This window comes from Egretta garzetta, unplaced genomic scaffold (assembly GCF_000687185.1).
Source record: "Egretta garzetta isolate BGI_Z169 unplaced genomic scaffold, ASM68718v1 scaffold107, whole genome shotgun sequence".
NCBI classification, from domain to species: Eukaryota; Metazoa; Chordata; class Aves; order Pelecaniformes; family Ardeidae; genus Egretta; species Egretta garzetta.
Genome location: NW_009260399.1, coordinates 2178907 through 2191567, shown reverse-complemented (window position 1 = coordinate 2191567; position 12661 = coordinate 2178907). Strand labels below are relative to the sequence as shown.

At 40.1% G+C, this 12661-nt stretch overlaps 1 protein-coding gene across 1 annotated transcript in view; it reads right to left on the bottom strand.

Moving 5' to 3' along the window:
- The window catches only part of DOK7 (docking protein 7), a gene marked incomplete at its 5' end in the record, with an annotated part of 65405 nt that extends 53017 nt beyond the window's left edge, over positions 1–12388 (bottom strand). Inside the window, 3 exon segments of the mRNA XM_035898672.1 lie at positions 6315–6515; positions 10762–10992; positions 12346–12388. Of these exon segments, the coding sequence (XP_035754565.1) occupies positions 6315–6515; positions 10762–10992; positions 12346–12388 (475 nt within the window).
- Between the last annotated feature and the right edge of the window lie 273 nt (positions 12389–12661).

Here is a 12661-nt window from a genome sequence, read left to right as displayed (position 1 = left end):
TGGTGCCAGGGTGGAGGAAAAAAAGCAGACATGACTTCTGTTTTCAAGAAGGACAAGAAGGAAGATTCAGGGAACCACAGACCAGGGAAGGTGGTAGCGCAAATAATCCTAGAAGCCACTTCCAAGGTGCTGACTGGGAGTAGTCAGTATGGATTTAGAGAAGGGAAATAATGCCTAACCAATCAGACAGTCTTTGATAAAATGACTAGTTTGGTGGATGAAGTAGTAGGTATCATTTGCTTTGACTTTAGCAAGGATCTCAGCACCATCTCCTATAACAACATTCATTGACAAACCAATCAAGTACAGATTAGATAAGTGAACTGAAAACTGCCTGAACTGCCAGGCTGCAAGGGTTATGATCAGCAGCACAAAGTCCACCTGGAGGCCAATCATTACAGGTGTATGCAAGGGGTCAACGTTGGGGCTAATGCTGTTTGACGTCTTCATTAATCACCTGGTTGATGGGACAGAGTGCACCCTCAGCACATTTGCAGAAGATACAAAACTGGGAGGAGCAGCTGATACACCAGAACATGGGAAGAAGTTGCTTACAGAGGTTGTGGAGTGCCCATTCTTGGAGATATTAAAAACCTGACTGGTTACAACCCTGGGCAAACTGCTCTAGCTGACCCTGCTTTGAGCAGGAGAGTTGGACAAGGTAACCTCCAGAAGTCCCTCTCAACCTCAAGCATTCTGTGGTATTTAGGCATGTGTGACATCCAAACTAGAAGTTTCTTTCCGATCTCATTCTAAAAAAAAATTAGCTTCTTTCTATATTGTAGAAACTTATTCATTAGCATTCTATGACGCTGCTGCATAACCAGATCTCATCCAGTGAGAGCAGTGTCTCATCAACACTTTAATAACACAACTACTATGGCAAATTCTCTGTACTAAAGCACCATTAATCTTTCAAAATAAATCACAGCATTTGTTTGTACTACCAAACAACGAAGCAGAAATTGACAGATTTTTGTTCATTTACTTGCTAGCTTTCAAAATCAGAGCATTAGTGTGAACTGATGTTATTCAATGTATTAAAGCATAACATTTTCTTTCAAATCAATTAACAGTAAATGAAAGTTCCTAGTATATTAGTGATGTTATAACATGTGTTAGCATTTACTATAAAACCCAATTAAGAATAAAAAGACTGAAACTGTTATTCCCTAAATACTGTAATGAAACCGTAGTGCACAAACTGAGGCAGTCTACATTCATCATACAGGCTACTGAACATTTTTTTGTATCACATAAAACCAGTTCATATTACTTACTGGTTTGATGTTATTTGGGGAAATACACATCTTGAACATAACAGGAGCAATACATAGAACTGTAGGGTGATATACTAATTATCTAAAATATTGCATTCCAAGCATAAATACAGATCATAACAGAACCTAGTCAATAATATAGATCCATTTCATTACAAAACTGAATGAAGAGAACAGAGGTTTCACACAGTAATTCAGGACTATGTTGGCTAGATCCTACTGAAATATACCTTCATTCTTTATACTTATATCTTAAGTGCCTTGTTGCTGCATACTTGGAAGTTAGGTGACCTCAAAAGAGTGCCTGTGGAGATGCTATATTCAGATCAGGCAATCCTCTAACAGCAAATATTAAATGGATGAACACAAGATTTAGGCAAGCCATACAACTGAGGAGCATGTATTGCATGCCTCAAAGCAAAGCTCTACAGGGCTTCCTAGAAAGCCATAGTGGAGATGCCTTCAAGCAGAGAAGAATCCAGCAGGAAGGAGACTGGGTCAGCTATCAAATTTCTTGCTACTTACCTCCTGCAGACCTTCTTCTTTGCTCATCTGCAGAGCTTGTAAGGCCACACGGATTACTAGAGTAACATCAGTGGTCCCTACATCCTTGGGGAATCTTTCCAGGGAACAACGTCTTGTACACAACATTAGAGACACTTCTTCATTCATCCATCATTCCTGACAGCACTGTGTTTAGAAATCCAGCCTCATCCTGTACACCTCCTTGCCAGCTATGTTACACACTGAAGTAGTTTGACTATAACAGTAACAACCACAGCAGAAATTTACTGGCTGGTTGCAAGTTGTCTACAACTACCTGAAAGAAGGTGGTAGCAAGGCCGGTGTCAGCCTCTTTTCCCTAGTAAAAAGTTATAGAACACAAGGAAAAGGCCTCAAGTTGCACCAGGGGAAGTTAGATTGGATATTAGGAAAAAATTTCTCCACTGAAAGGGTTGTCAAGGGGCTGCCCAGGGAAGTGGTGGAGTCACCATCCCTGGTAGTATTTAAAAGTGTAGATGTGGCACTTAGGGACATGGTTTAGTTTTGGACTTGGTGGAGTTAGGTTACCAGTTGGACTCAATGATCTTAAAGGTATTTTCCAACCTAAATGATTCTATGATTCTGTGAAGATAATCAGCACAAATAAGTAGGCGAAGTAATCAGTTCTAGTAGTGAACCAAACATTTTCTAAATTGTTTGGTTCGGGCAGGCACTAAAAGATCCTTCCACGCAGAATGGGTGATAAATAAGTCAGCACATTCCATTTTGATCTGCAAATACCCCTTATTTTTATGCTTTCAAGAATGAAAGCTAGAACTGAAGTCATATCCATTCATCAATATTATCATAAAAATCACATCTACTAAGGAGTCCTAAAGGTCTGTTCTTTATACCATATCACAATGTGCCTCTCAAAACTGCAGTATAGCTAAGAAATGGACTCTTCAGACAATGTATGTTGCAAATGCTTTGTCAGTCAGTGCTGAACAGTCCTTCTGGAAAAAGCATGAAAGAAAAAAATCGGGGGGGTTGTTTGGGGTTTTTTCGGTTTGTTTTTTTTTTTAAAAAAGGGAACATAAGTCCTGGCATCCATCATTATTTTCTGCTAGTCATTTCCACATTTGAATAGCCCTCAGAATAATATTTTGTCTCCTTCCATATCCTAATGAAAGCCTGCATAAAACACATGCTTGGAATTCACAGGTACTCCATTTGCAATCAACTATATACTTCAAAAATCAAGCCATTATTTGAAGCCCTTATTAGTAAGAAATTACTGTCTTCTTCCTTTGAGGCACCTGCATTAAGATTCAAAGGAAAGAACCAAATCCAACATATCACAGTGCTGCCGCACCTCTTACTCAATAAAAATTACAGAGGCTCTGCTTCCCTAGAGAGTCTCAGGGCTACCAATTACTCAAATAGTTAAGGCTTATATTGTCCATTAGAGAAACTACATTGATAGTTTATATAATCTGTGTAATCTACCTACCTAATCATTGCTAATGTTAAAGATTGCTTAGCATTTCTATTTCAGCTTCCTATATTTTTTTGAAATATCAGTTTTGCATAGTTCAATTATTTCAGATTTCATTAGTTCAAAAACTAGTACTCTACACAAGCTTTCCAGAAAGAGAAGTAGCTTTTTAAAAGAGCAAAAGCACACTGTGGTTCAAATTTGGGAAATTTTCTCCCTGTAAGCATTCCGAAGTGCTTAGTTCAAAATTAAGTTTCTGTTTTCAGCTAATATTCAAAAAGCGGACCCAAATTATGTCAGCATAGCAGTGCACACATTTATTAGAAGTCCAGCTTGCATTTAGAGCGGTACTTGCATGCAGAGACAGGAATGAACAACTGCTTTATTCTGCATGGAAAAAAAACTGTCCAAACCAAAACTGCAGGTGTTGGCAGACCTGTACCAAGCTGCAGATTCAAGTTCAGCCTGGATCAATTGCACTATCTACAAGAGAAGGGGAAAAGGTGACTGTGCTGACTCCCCCTTATATTCTAGGACCAGTTATCTATCTCACAGTCTAAACCACACCACTAGGCAACAAGACACTTGTGGCGCAGTTCCCATACCAGTTTTTAACTGAAACACAGTAACCTTGAAAGGAAACAGATTTGTTCCCTCACAGGTTATACCTATAACCCATTCCTTCAGAAGGTGGAAATTATTCTTTAAACCCAACCTCTGAATTAGGCAGGGAAAGATTTGAACCAGAGTCTTCCACATTGAAAACAAATATCTTAAATCAGGAATTAAGATATAATAGTTGAATACATACTTACCCTCTTTGTAACTCAGCTCTGTACTTATCAATTGACAAATCAAAACCCCCTCACTAGAGTAAAACAGTCAAAATAATTTATTTTCCTTTCCTCCCCAAATTTTGCCAAAAGTCCCAAGGAAGAATGTCTTTGGATTTGGATCAACTCTGAAACCTTCTATTTTTTTCAGTTTGGTAATTGAAGAAATCCATTATTTTCACATTTCAGTATGCAAGTCAAACAACTTCACATCCAAACTGGCGATCTACATACCCGCTTGCACTCACAGATCATCAATTCAGCATGGCTTTAAACTCTGCTTTTGAAGTTAAAACCTTGTTTTCTAATGATGTATATGATATTATACCAGTGTATTAATTATCTTTCCTTTCCAACTCTTCAACAGGAGCTTTGCATTTTACCTGAAGTGAGAATGTAAGAAGTCCTAAACTGGACATTGGAACAAGATTTTTCCCCATCTAAAGGGGTATCTTAGCTACTAGGCTATAGGAACTAGCTTCAGCTTGCTTGCATGCTTTCATTTTGACCCCACAAATCTCACAGTCCCATAAAGTGACAAAGCTACTAACAGGTAAAGGAACAGACAGAAGTTCCTAACTTTTAGGAGCTAGGAGTCCTCTGCAAGATTTATATGTTATCATTTACACAATGAGAGCCTTGATGCTGCCTGTAACCTCAAAGCTCCATATCATTCCCCCTCTGCAAACAACAAAATAATTAATTATAATTTAATAATCTGAACACTAAACCATTTTACCTGAACTCTTGCACAACACAAGCCATAAAATCTCATTACCTTATTTTTGCTGTGTCCAATAGCAACAGTTGACTAAACATCTTCTGGAGAGCCACAGGGCAATGTTCAGTCAGGACTCCACATAGTCACATTTTTACTGAACACCAGGGTTGAAGCCTGAAGAAATCTACTCAGTAGAACAGATCCCCTGATGTGAGGCTGCCTGTATGACAAAGCAGCACAGCTGCTTCTGCAAACTCCACTTCGAATGAGACTTGCATTACATTTCTACAAAATGTTTCAGACAACTTTTAGAAGACAGGTTCCATTTGGTACTTACAGAAGCCGCACCTGGTACCCCCTTCAAAGATGAATCCATTTGGGACAGCTCCATACCGACGCAGATCTGAGAGCTTCCATTGCCCCATGACACTAGGAGGAAGGTCTTTTACAAGGACGAGAATGTCATTGCAGAAATGCAGGGTAGCAGGCCCAGTCTCTAGTTTAGTGCCAGGTGCTACAAAGACTTGAAATAAGTCCCAAGGAAGAACGTCTTTGGATTTGGATCAACTCTGAAACCTTCTATTTTTTTCAGTTTGGTAATTGAAGAAATCCATTATTTTCACATTTCAGTATGCAAGTCAAACAACTTCACATCCAAACTGGCGATCTACATACCCGCTTGCACTCACAGATCATCAATTCAGCATGGCTTTAAACTCTGCTTTTGAAGTTAAAACCTTGTTTTCTAATGATGTATATGATATTATACCAGTGTATTAATTATCTTTCCTTTCCAACTCTTCAACAGGAGCTTTGCATTTTACCTGAAGTGAGAATGTAAGAAGTCCTAAACTGGACATTGGAACAAGATTTTTCCCCATCTAAAGGGGTATCTTAGCTACTAGGCTATAGGAACTAGCTTCAGCTTGTTTGCATGCTTTCATTTTGACCCCACAAATCTCACAGTCCCATAAAGTGACAAAGCTACTAACAGGTAAAGGAACAGACAGAAGTTCCTAACTTTTAGGAGCTAGGAGTCCTCTGCAAGATTTATATGTTATCATTTACACAATGAGAGCCTTGATGCTGCCTGTAACCTCAAAGCTCCATATCATTCCCCCTCTGCAAACAACAAAATAATTAATTATAATTTAATAATCTGAACACTAAACCATTTTACCTGAACTCTTGCACAACACAAGCCATAAAATCTCATTACCTTATTTTTGCTGTGTCCAATAGCAACAGTTGACTAAACATCTTCTGGAGAGCCACAGGGCAATGTTCAGTCAGGACTCCACATAGTCACATTTTTACTGAACACCAGGGTTGAAGCCTGAAGAAATCTACTCAGCAGAACAGATCCCCTGATGTGAGGCTGCCTGTATGACAAAGCAGCACAGCTGCTTCTGCAAACTCCACTTCGAATGAGACTTGCATTACATTTCTACAAAATGTTTCAGACAACTTTTAGAAGACAGGTTCCATTTGGTACTTACAGAAGCCGCACCTGGTACCCCCTTCAAAGATGAATCCATTTGGGACAGCTCCATACCGACGCAGATCTGAGAGCTTCCATTGCCCCATGACACTAGGAGGAAGGTCTTTTACAAGGACGAGAATGTCATTGCAGAAATGCAGGGTAGCAGGCCCAGTCTCTAGTTTAGTGCCAGGTGCTACAAAGACTTGAAATCTATGAACTATCAGATAAGGAAGAAAAAAAAAATTACTACAGAAAATAGAAGGTACCATGACTTATCTTACATAAGTCATCCTGTTCAGCCGTGGTACATGGACCAACCCCTGCCCACACCACGAGGCTCTAGCATAAAGATTCTAAGTAGAGTCCAGACAGCCCCACGTGAGTAACTATAAGCTCATTACTCTAGGATTGGAAAAAACATAACTTGGCTTAATGCTATAAATTATTAAGTTGTAACGATACACTAATTTATCCTAAGTCTTCTGGGCTACTCCCTATGTCAAATTAGTCAGTTATCCAGCCCACACTTCAGTTACCTCTTCCATCCTTGCATGGGTTTCTTTCTGTCTCCTCCTCCAAACAGCCTGCGCCCCTCCCTTCTTACATGCATGCACACACACACACGTAACACAGTGCCCAAGAGACTAAAAGCCAAGGCTCGAAGAAGTAGGCAAGTTCTAACCAGAGCTCTGTCACTGACTCATTTTCAACCTTTAATAAACTGCTTCACTCCTTCCCTAGCAGTAAAATGGGGAAAATTTCATTTTCCCACCCTTGTGAATCTTTTGGGAGTTGGCAATGGTAGATGCCCAGACATTTAAAATGACTAGGAAATTAAGTCATTCATAGGTAATAAACACTCTTAGATGTCAGTTAATTCTTCATATTTCACAGCCTGAACTTCAGAAAAGGGGAAAAAAAAAAAAAAAGAAAAAAAAAGGAAACACCTGTCTCATACAAGTTTACAAAACTCAGGTTCAAATCCCAACTCTAGTATCCCCTATATTGCAAGGGTCCTTGCCTAAAGTAGCAGCTGTTCTAGGCTGGACTCCCATCTTCTCCTCCAGAGCTGTTGCATTCTGAATAATAAGTTATTGGGAGCACTTCAAGGGCTCAAATTTCAGTGTTTCAAAGGGAACAATTTAAGTGAGCAAGCACCTAATTTTCAAACAACTGTGTTGGACCTCCACTACTACTCTAGTTTCTTTCATCTTGTGATTACACAAAAAAAAAAGAAAAAAAAAAAAAAATCTGTCTTTGCACAGAGAAGCATCAGGACTGTTACATTTCCAGTCAGAGGTTTTCAGTGGAGCATTTATCAAGAAGCAAACAGATTTAGCTCCTGGTTGTCCATTAAAGAACATACAAAGAGCTACCTGCCTATGAAATCTACAGGGTAACTTCCAGGTAGTCTCACTTCTTACAGCCACTCTTCCCTGTTTCTTGCCTATGGCTCCTTCAAGCATCATGAATTTCAGCTAGGTCCGAGTCTTGCTTCTCATCGAAATACTTGCTATATTCGTAGTTACCATCTTAGCTGTAAGTCAACTCCTCATCTATGACATGTATTTGGTAAGTTCCCTAAGGCTCCAGCAGAATTAGCCACAAAGTCATTCAAGTGAAATGTGCAAGGAGACAGAGATAGTTCTAACTAACCACAGCTCTACTTACAGCTTTGCCAGTAGTACTGCTAGGAAGCAAATCAATAGTGATACGGTATCCCCTTTTGGGCATGCAGTTGTTACACAACCTGCTTAAACGTAAACTATGAAAAGGATACCAAAACAATCTTGATGAATAATGTTCAGTAAGCAATCTTTAATAACATTTGGACCTCTCTGCCCAGTACTTTGCTGGCAATTAAACCATGGGAGCAAAAGCATCAGGGTTCTTTCTGCCTCATAAATGAGGAATGGAGCACACTCGTCTGTTGCTTAAAAGTTGCTTAGGGAAGCCCAGAATGCAGACACGGTCTCCATAGGTGTAGGGTGAATGCTTCCACCTTTATTCCCGAGTACGGGTATACTTATAGTATAAGCAGGGTTCACGTGGCACAAGCAATAATTTCATTGGTCTTAACACACTGTCCACGTGCTTCTCCTCAGACAGTGATGGCACCTGTAATACTCCTCATTGGTTTAAGCTTTACTGTCCACGTGCTTATTCTCAAGTAGTGATTGGGTGTATAAAATAAAGCACACAGCTATCTTAGTTTCTACTTGCGGTCAGTACATTTTTGTCTTATAGCTTCTTGGTTGTTTCAGTGCACCAAGGACACGCTGTTTACAAACCCTGGATTGTCCACATATTCCCATAATACTTTGTGGCCCTGTTGTTCAAGAAACCCCTCTACACTCTTCACACAATCAGTTGCAAGTTACAACAGCTGCTGAAAACAAAGAGCTGCAGCTCAGATTCTAGACCAGTGTTAAAATACCCCAGCATATCCAAATTTGAACAAATACAACATGGAGTGAAAAACATCTGGACGTGAAGCTTTTGCCATATTCTGCTTTCTTGGTAAATTGTAATTTTTTTTTCCAAATGCCTCCCAGGCCATCTACTTCTGCTCAGAAAAAAATAAATCAATAAGATACATAGCTGAATACACTCATGAACAAAATGTGCTATTTATGTTCCTCATTTCCTTCAGCTAATCTTTTCCTCTTCACAGCTATTCACTGACCTGCAGTATGCTAACTTCCTCAGAAATGAGCTGTGGGCTCAAGCACTCTTCTCACACCAGAATTATACTTCAACTCACTTAATTCCACTGTTTTCTCTAACCCTGGTTCTTTCATTCCAGAAATCACATCCAACTCATCTGCTAAAAACAGAGGGAAAATGCTGGGAACTTCAGTGCAAACACCTCTATTCTGCAGTCCTCATTCAAGAACAGCTTCAAGTCCTTTCACTTTTTTTTTCCCCCCTCCTTCCCAGACTCTGAGGTCATCTGTCCTTAGTCTATTTTTATCATCCAGCCACCTTACTTCCAAGGCACACAAAGGCATCCTTACTACGCTTAAAGAAAACACACCAGTCTCCATCCTCTCTTCATGTAAGTCTCCACTCTTTTCTGTCTAGTCAAAGTAGATTAACTTTAACTTGGCTTCTTTGTCCTAACTGAACCTGCACTGAAAGATAAAATCCTGAACAAATTTTCTGTACTCTGGTCTGTCCTCCTTCCCTTGAGCTTTTCTGCAATTAGCATTCTATAAACTATTGCCAGTTCACCCAATTATAATTGTTCTCTTCCTTCATTTCTTCACCTCCACATACACTCTCTCCTGCTCCATCTTTACTCCATGGTTGCATACATCTTCATACAATAGGCTCTGTTCCTAGTCACTCATATATTTCTTTTAAAAAACTCTTTGCTGCTTCTGCATTTCTTCCTTTCACAACCATAACCCTCACACCCAGATTGAGATTAAATACTCTCTCCATCCCAGCACTGCACCAGTGCAAGATCGTGAAAACCAGACCTTCAGGTTTTAGACAAGTCTGTGCTGTACAGAGATCCCAAATCTAGTGAATAAGTAGAACCAGAACACAATACAGCTACATCAAAGTGTACAAACTACTCCAGCTACTCATGCCTGTATTGTTCAGAAACCCCCTCTAACCTTTCCCCTGATGCAAGGCTTCGTAGCTTGATAGCTCCAAGTGGTATATCCATACAACTCTCCTCTGATACTTCTATATTTTATTACAGAAAGATGGCCTGGGAATCTTACAATGTATGTACTGCAAAGGAACGAGTCCAAAAATGCAACAGATGGCAAAGCATATGTAACAAATGATTAAGATGGCTAATGTGTGTCTCCCACACACCTACCCTCCTTCCCTAGTTATGACTAAACAAACATAAGACAGATACTATGGATTACCAGTATTATCACTCCTTATTCACCACTGTACATTTTAGAGCTGCTAACCAAGAAGATATAATAAAAGGATGTATAAGAGCGAAGTTAGCTGGAAAGACTGTGTCTGATGACGCTCCTTATTGCAAGATGTCTCTTCCTGAAAGGGGACACTAGCAGCAATAAGCATTACCGATGTGACATTTAGTAGGCAGCTCAGAAAACTGGGACTGAATTAGCCAAGTTCTACTCTGGACTCTGCTTCTCTTAACTCAGGCTCCCTCTGAATCCTGTTGTCAAAATCCTCAAGTAAACTGTAGAAGTCTGATCACTTTGCTTCAAAGCTACACACTTTCAGTGCCAAAATTAAGAACCAAATTAAGAGCTCTCACAGTTAGCCATCAGTACTGTAATCAAAGCCTACCATAAGGGACACCTGATTTAAGATGCAAGGGGAAGACCAGTCTCTTCGCTCTCAAATGAGCGACAGTCTCTTCCTTAACTGTACTTTGTTATTTGCATTTTAGCTATGCTTTTCTTTGCTTTTTTTCCTCCCTGGAAAAAAAAAAAAAAAAAAAGTGAGAAAACAAAGGTTACCTTCCCCCAAACTGTAGCGGATTCGTACATCCCACGCATACATTGTTTCCTTGTTCTCAAATCCCAGCATCACAACTTGAGAGAGACAGATGATTGCAAGCGTGTGATTCAAGCCCTCATAGGAGAGCCCAGGATCCAAGCCACAGATGTCTTCTAAGGTCATGCTGCTCCTCTCCTTATGCCCTTTTGCTCGTTCAGATTTATCCTTGTACACCAGCATGAGCAAACAGTCTAAAAGAAGCAAAACTGTCAGAGATGATGAGGCAGAACACAGCACATAACACATTTCTCAGTACTCTGCTTCAATACAAAGGTGCTTTAGACAACGGCAGGGTCAGGCTGATGAAGTCAATGTAAGAACTCAGTTTCCTTTTCCTACCCCCAGGTAGTCTGCAGTCCTTGTTTTCAGGGAGAAAACACTGAAGGCATATTTCAAGGGTAATCTGCAGGTTCAGAAATAAGGAGGCAAGTAAGAAGTCTTCCCTATTTTACTTTTCAAAGATCCAGTGGTTTTCTAAATACTCTCCCAAGTCTGGAAGGGACTGACTCATTAATTCTGAACATTAGGAGTTACACTAAGATAGCTGTTCACATTACAGACACTGAAGGCAGAGAGGCTATTGTCATCTCTATTTCCATTAGAACATACTGAACCACAAATGAAATTCTTACAGTACTTCACAGATTACTCAACTACTAAACGGCGAGCAGACTGCCCCGCCAGATTGTTAGTGTCAGCTCAGGTTTCCTAGTTAAATGTTACACGGTAGCCATTGCTAAATAATCATTATGTGCCACACCTACTTTTTTTTTTTTTAAATATTTGCCTGTGTCACCATTTGTTTTTAACCCCTTCCTAGAGGTGTTTATTACACAGTAACTATGCAACGGAAGAAAGTAATTCAAGTGCCACAGTCCCATGGGAAAAGCACATTGCACAAGCAAACCCAAAAGACAAGAAAAAGGTGACAGACCCCTCCCACCGTTTGCATTTATAACAAGAGCACTCCTCTTCCCCCAGGTTCCCCTCCTATCACATAGCACTCGGTTGTAAATGAAATTAATGGTCAATATCAAAGCTGCAACATCCACAGCTTAAGCTGACCTACATACCACAAAGCAGAAAGCCCCCTATGCACCATTTTATGAATGTTGGGGTGTGGTGCTGAGCCCTGGCGAGGTGCCCCATGGCTCTCAGCTGGGCGAAGGACTGGCAAGTCTCCAAAGAGGTGAAAAATGACTGAAAGATTGAACCGTCTGCTAACTAAAGCCAAGCTTTGCATGGACTCCCAATTGTTTTCGTGCACCTGTTCACAAAAAACAGCTGCAACTATGATATTTAACATTCTGCAATACAGTTGTGTGACCGAAGAAAGAACAACTACGAGACCGAGAAAAGCAAATCACTGTTGGTTTCTTTTTTCCTGGTAAACCTGGCTAATTTTGCTAGAATAAAAATACTACTTTTGAGGAATAAGGTATATTATCAGTCAGTAAGTTTTCAAAGCAGGCTCACTCATTTTCCCCTTCCAACTTGGCTTACCTATGTTAGAAATCCAGGCCCATATTCACATGTCTAGATACCAGCTCTGGGATCAACAGATGCCCATTCACGGAGAGAAGTTTAAGAGATTCAGCCAAGATACGGGCATTTAAGACACTAACACATAACTGTAACAACTCAAGCAACAGAGTTAGGTCTGATGAGCTTCAATTAACACGAAACCTTCACTCTACCAGCAGCAACCTAGAAGAGACGCCGCACTCCATTCTGCAGCCATGCAGATTCACGTTTTCTGAGCATAGGCAATATTTAGCCCCGGAAAGTTGTACTTTTGGGCCCAAATGCTTTCCCTGTTAGGAAACGATGGGGAAACCTGAAACCTACTTTTCTCTCTCC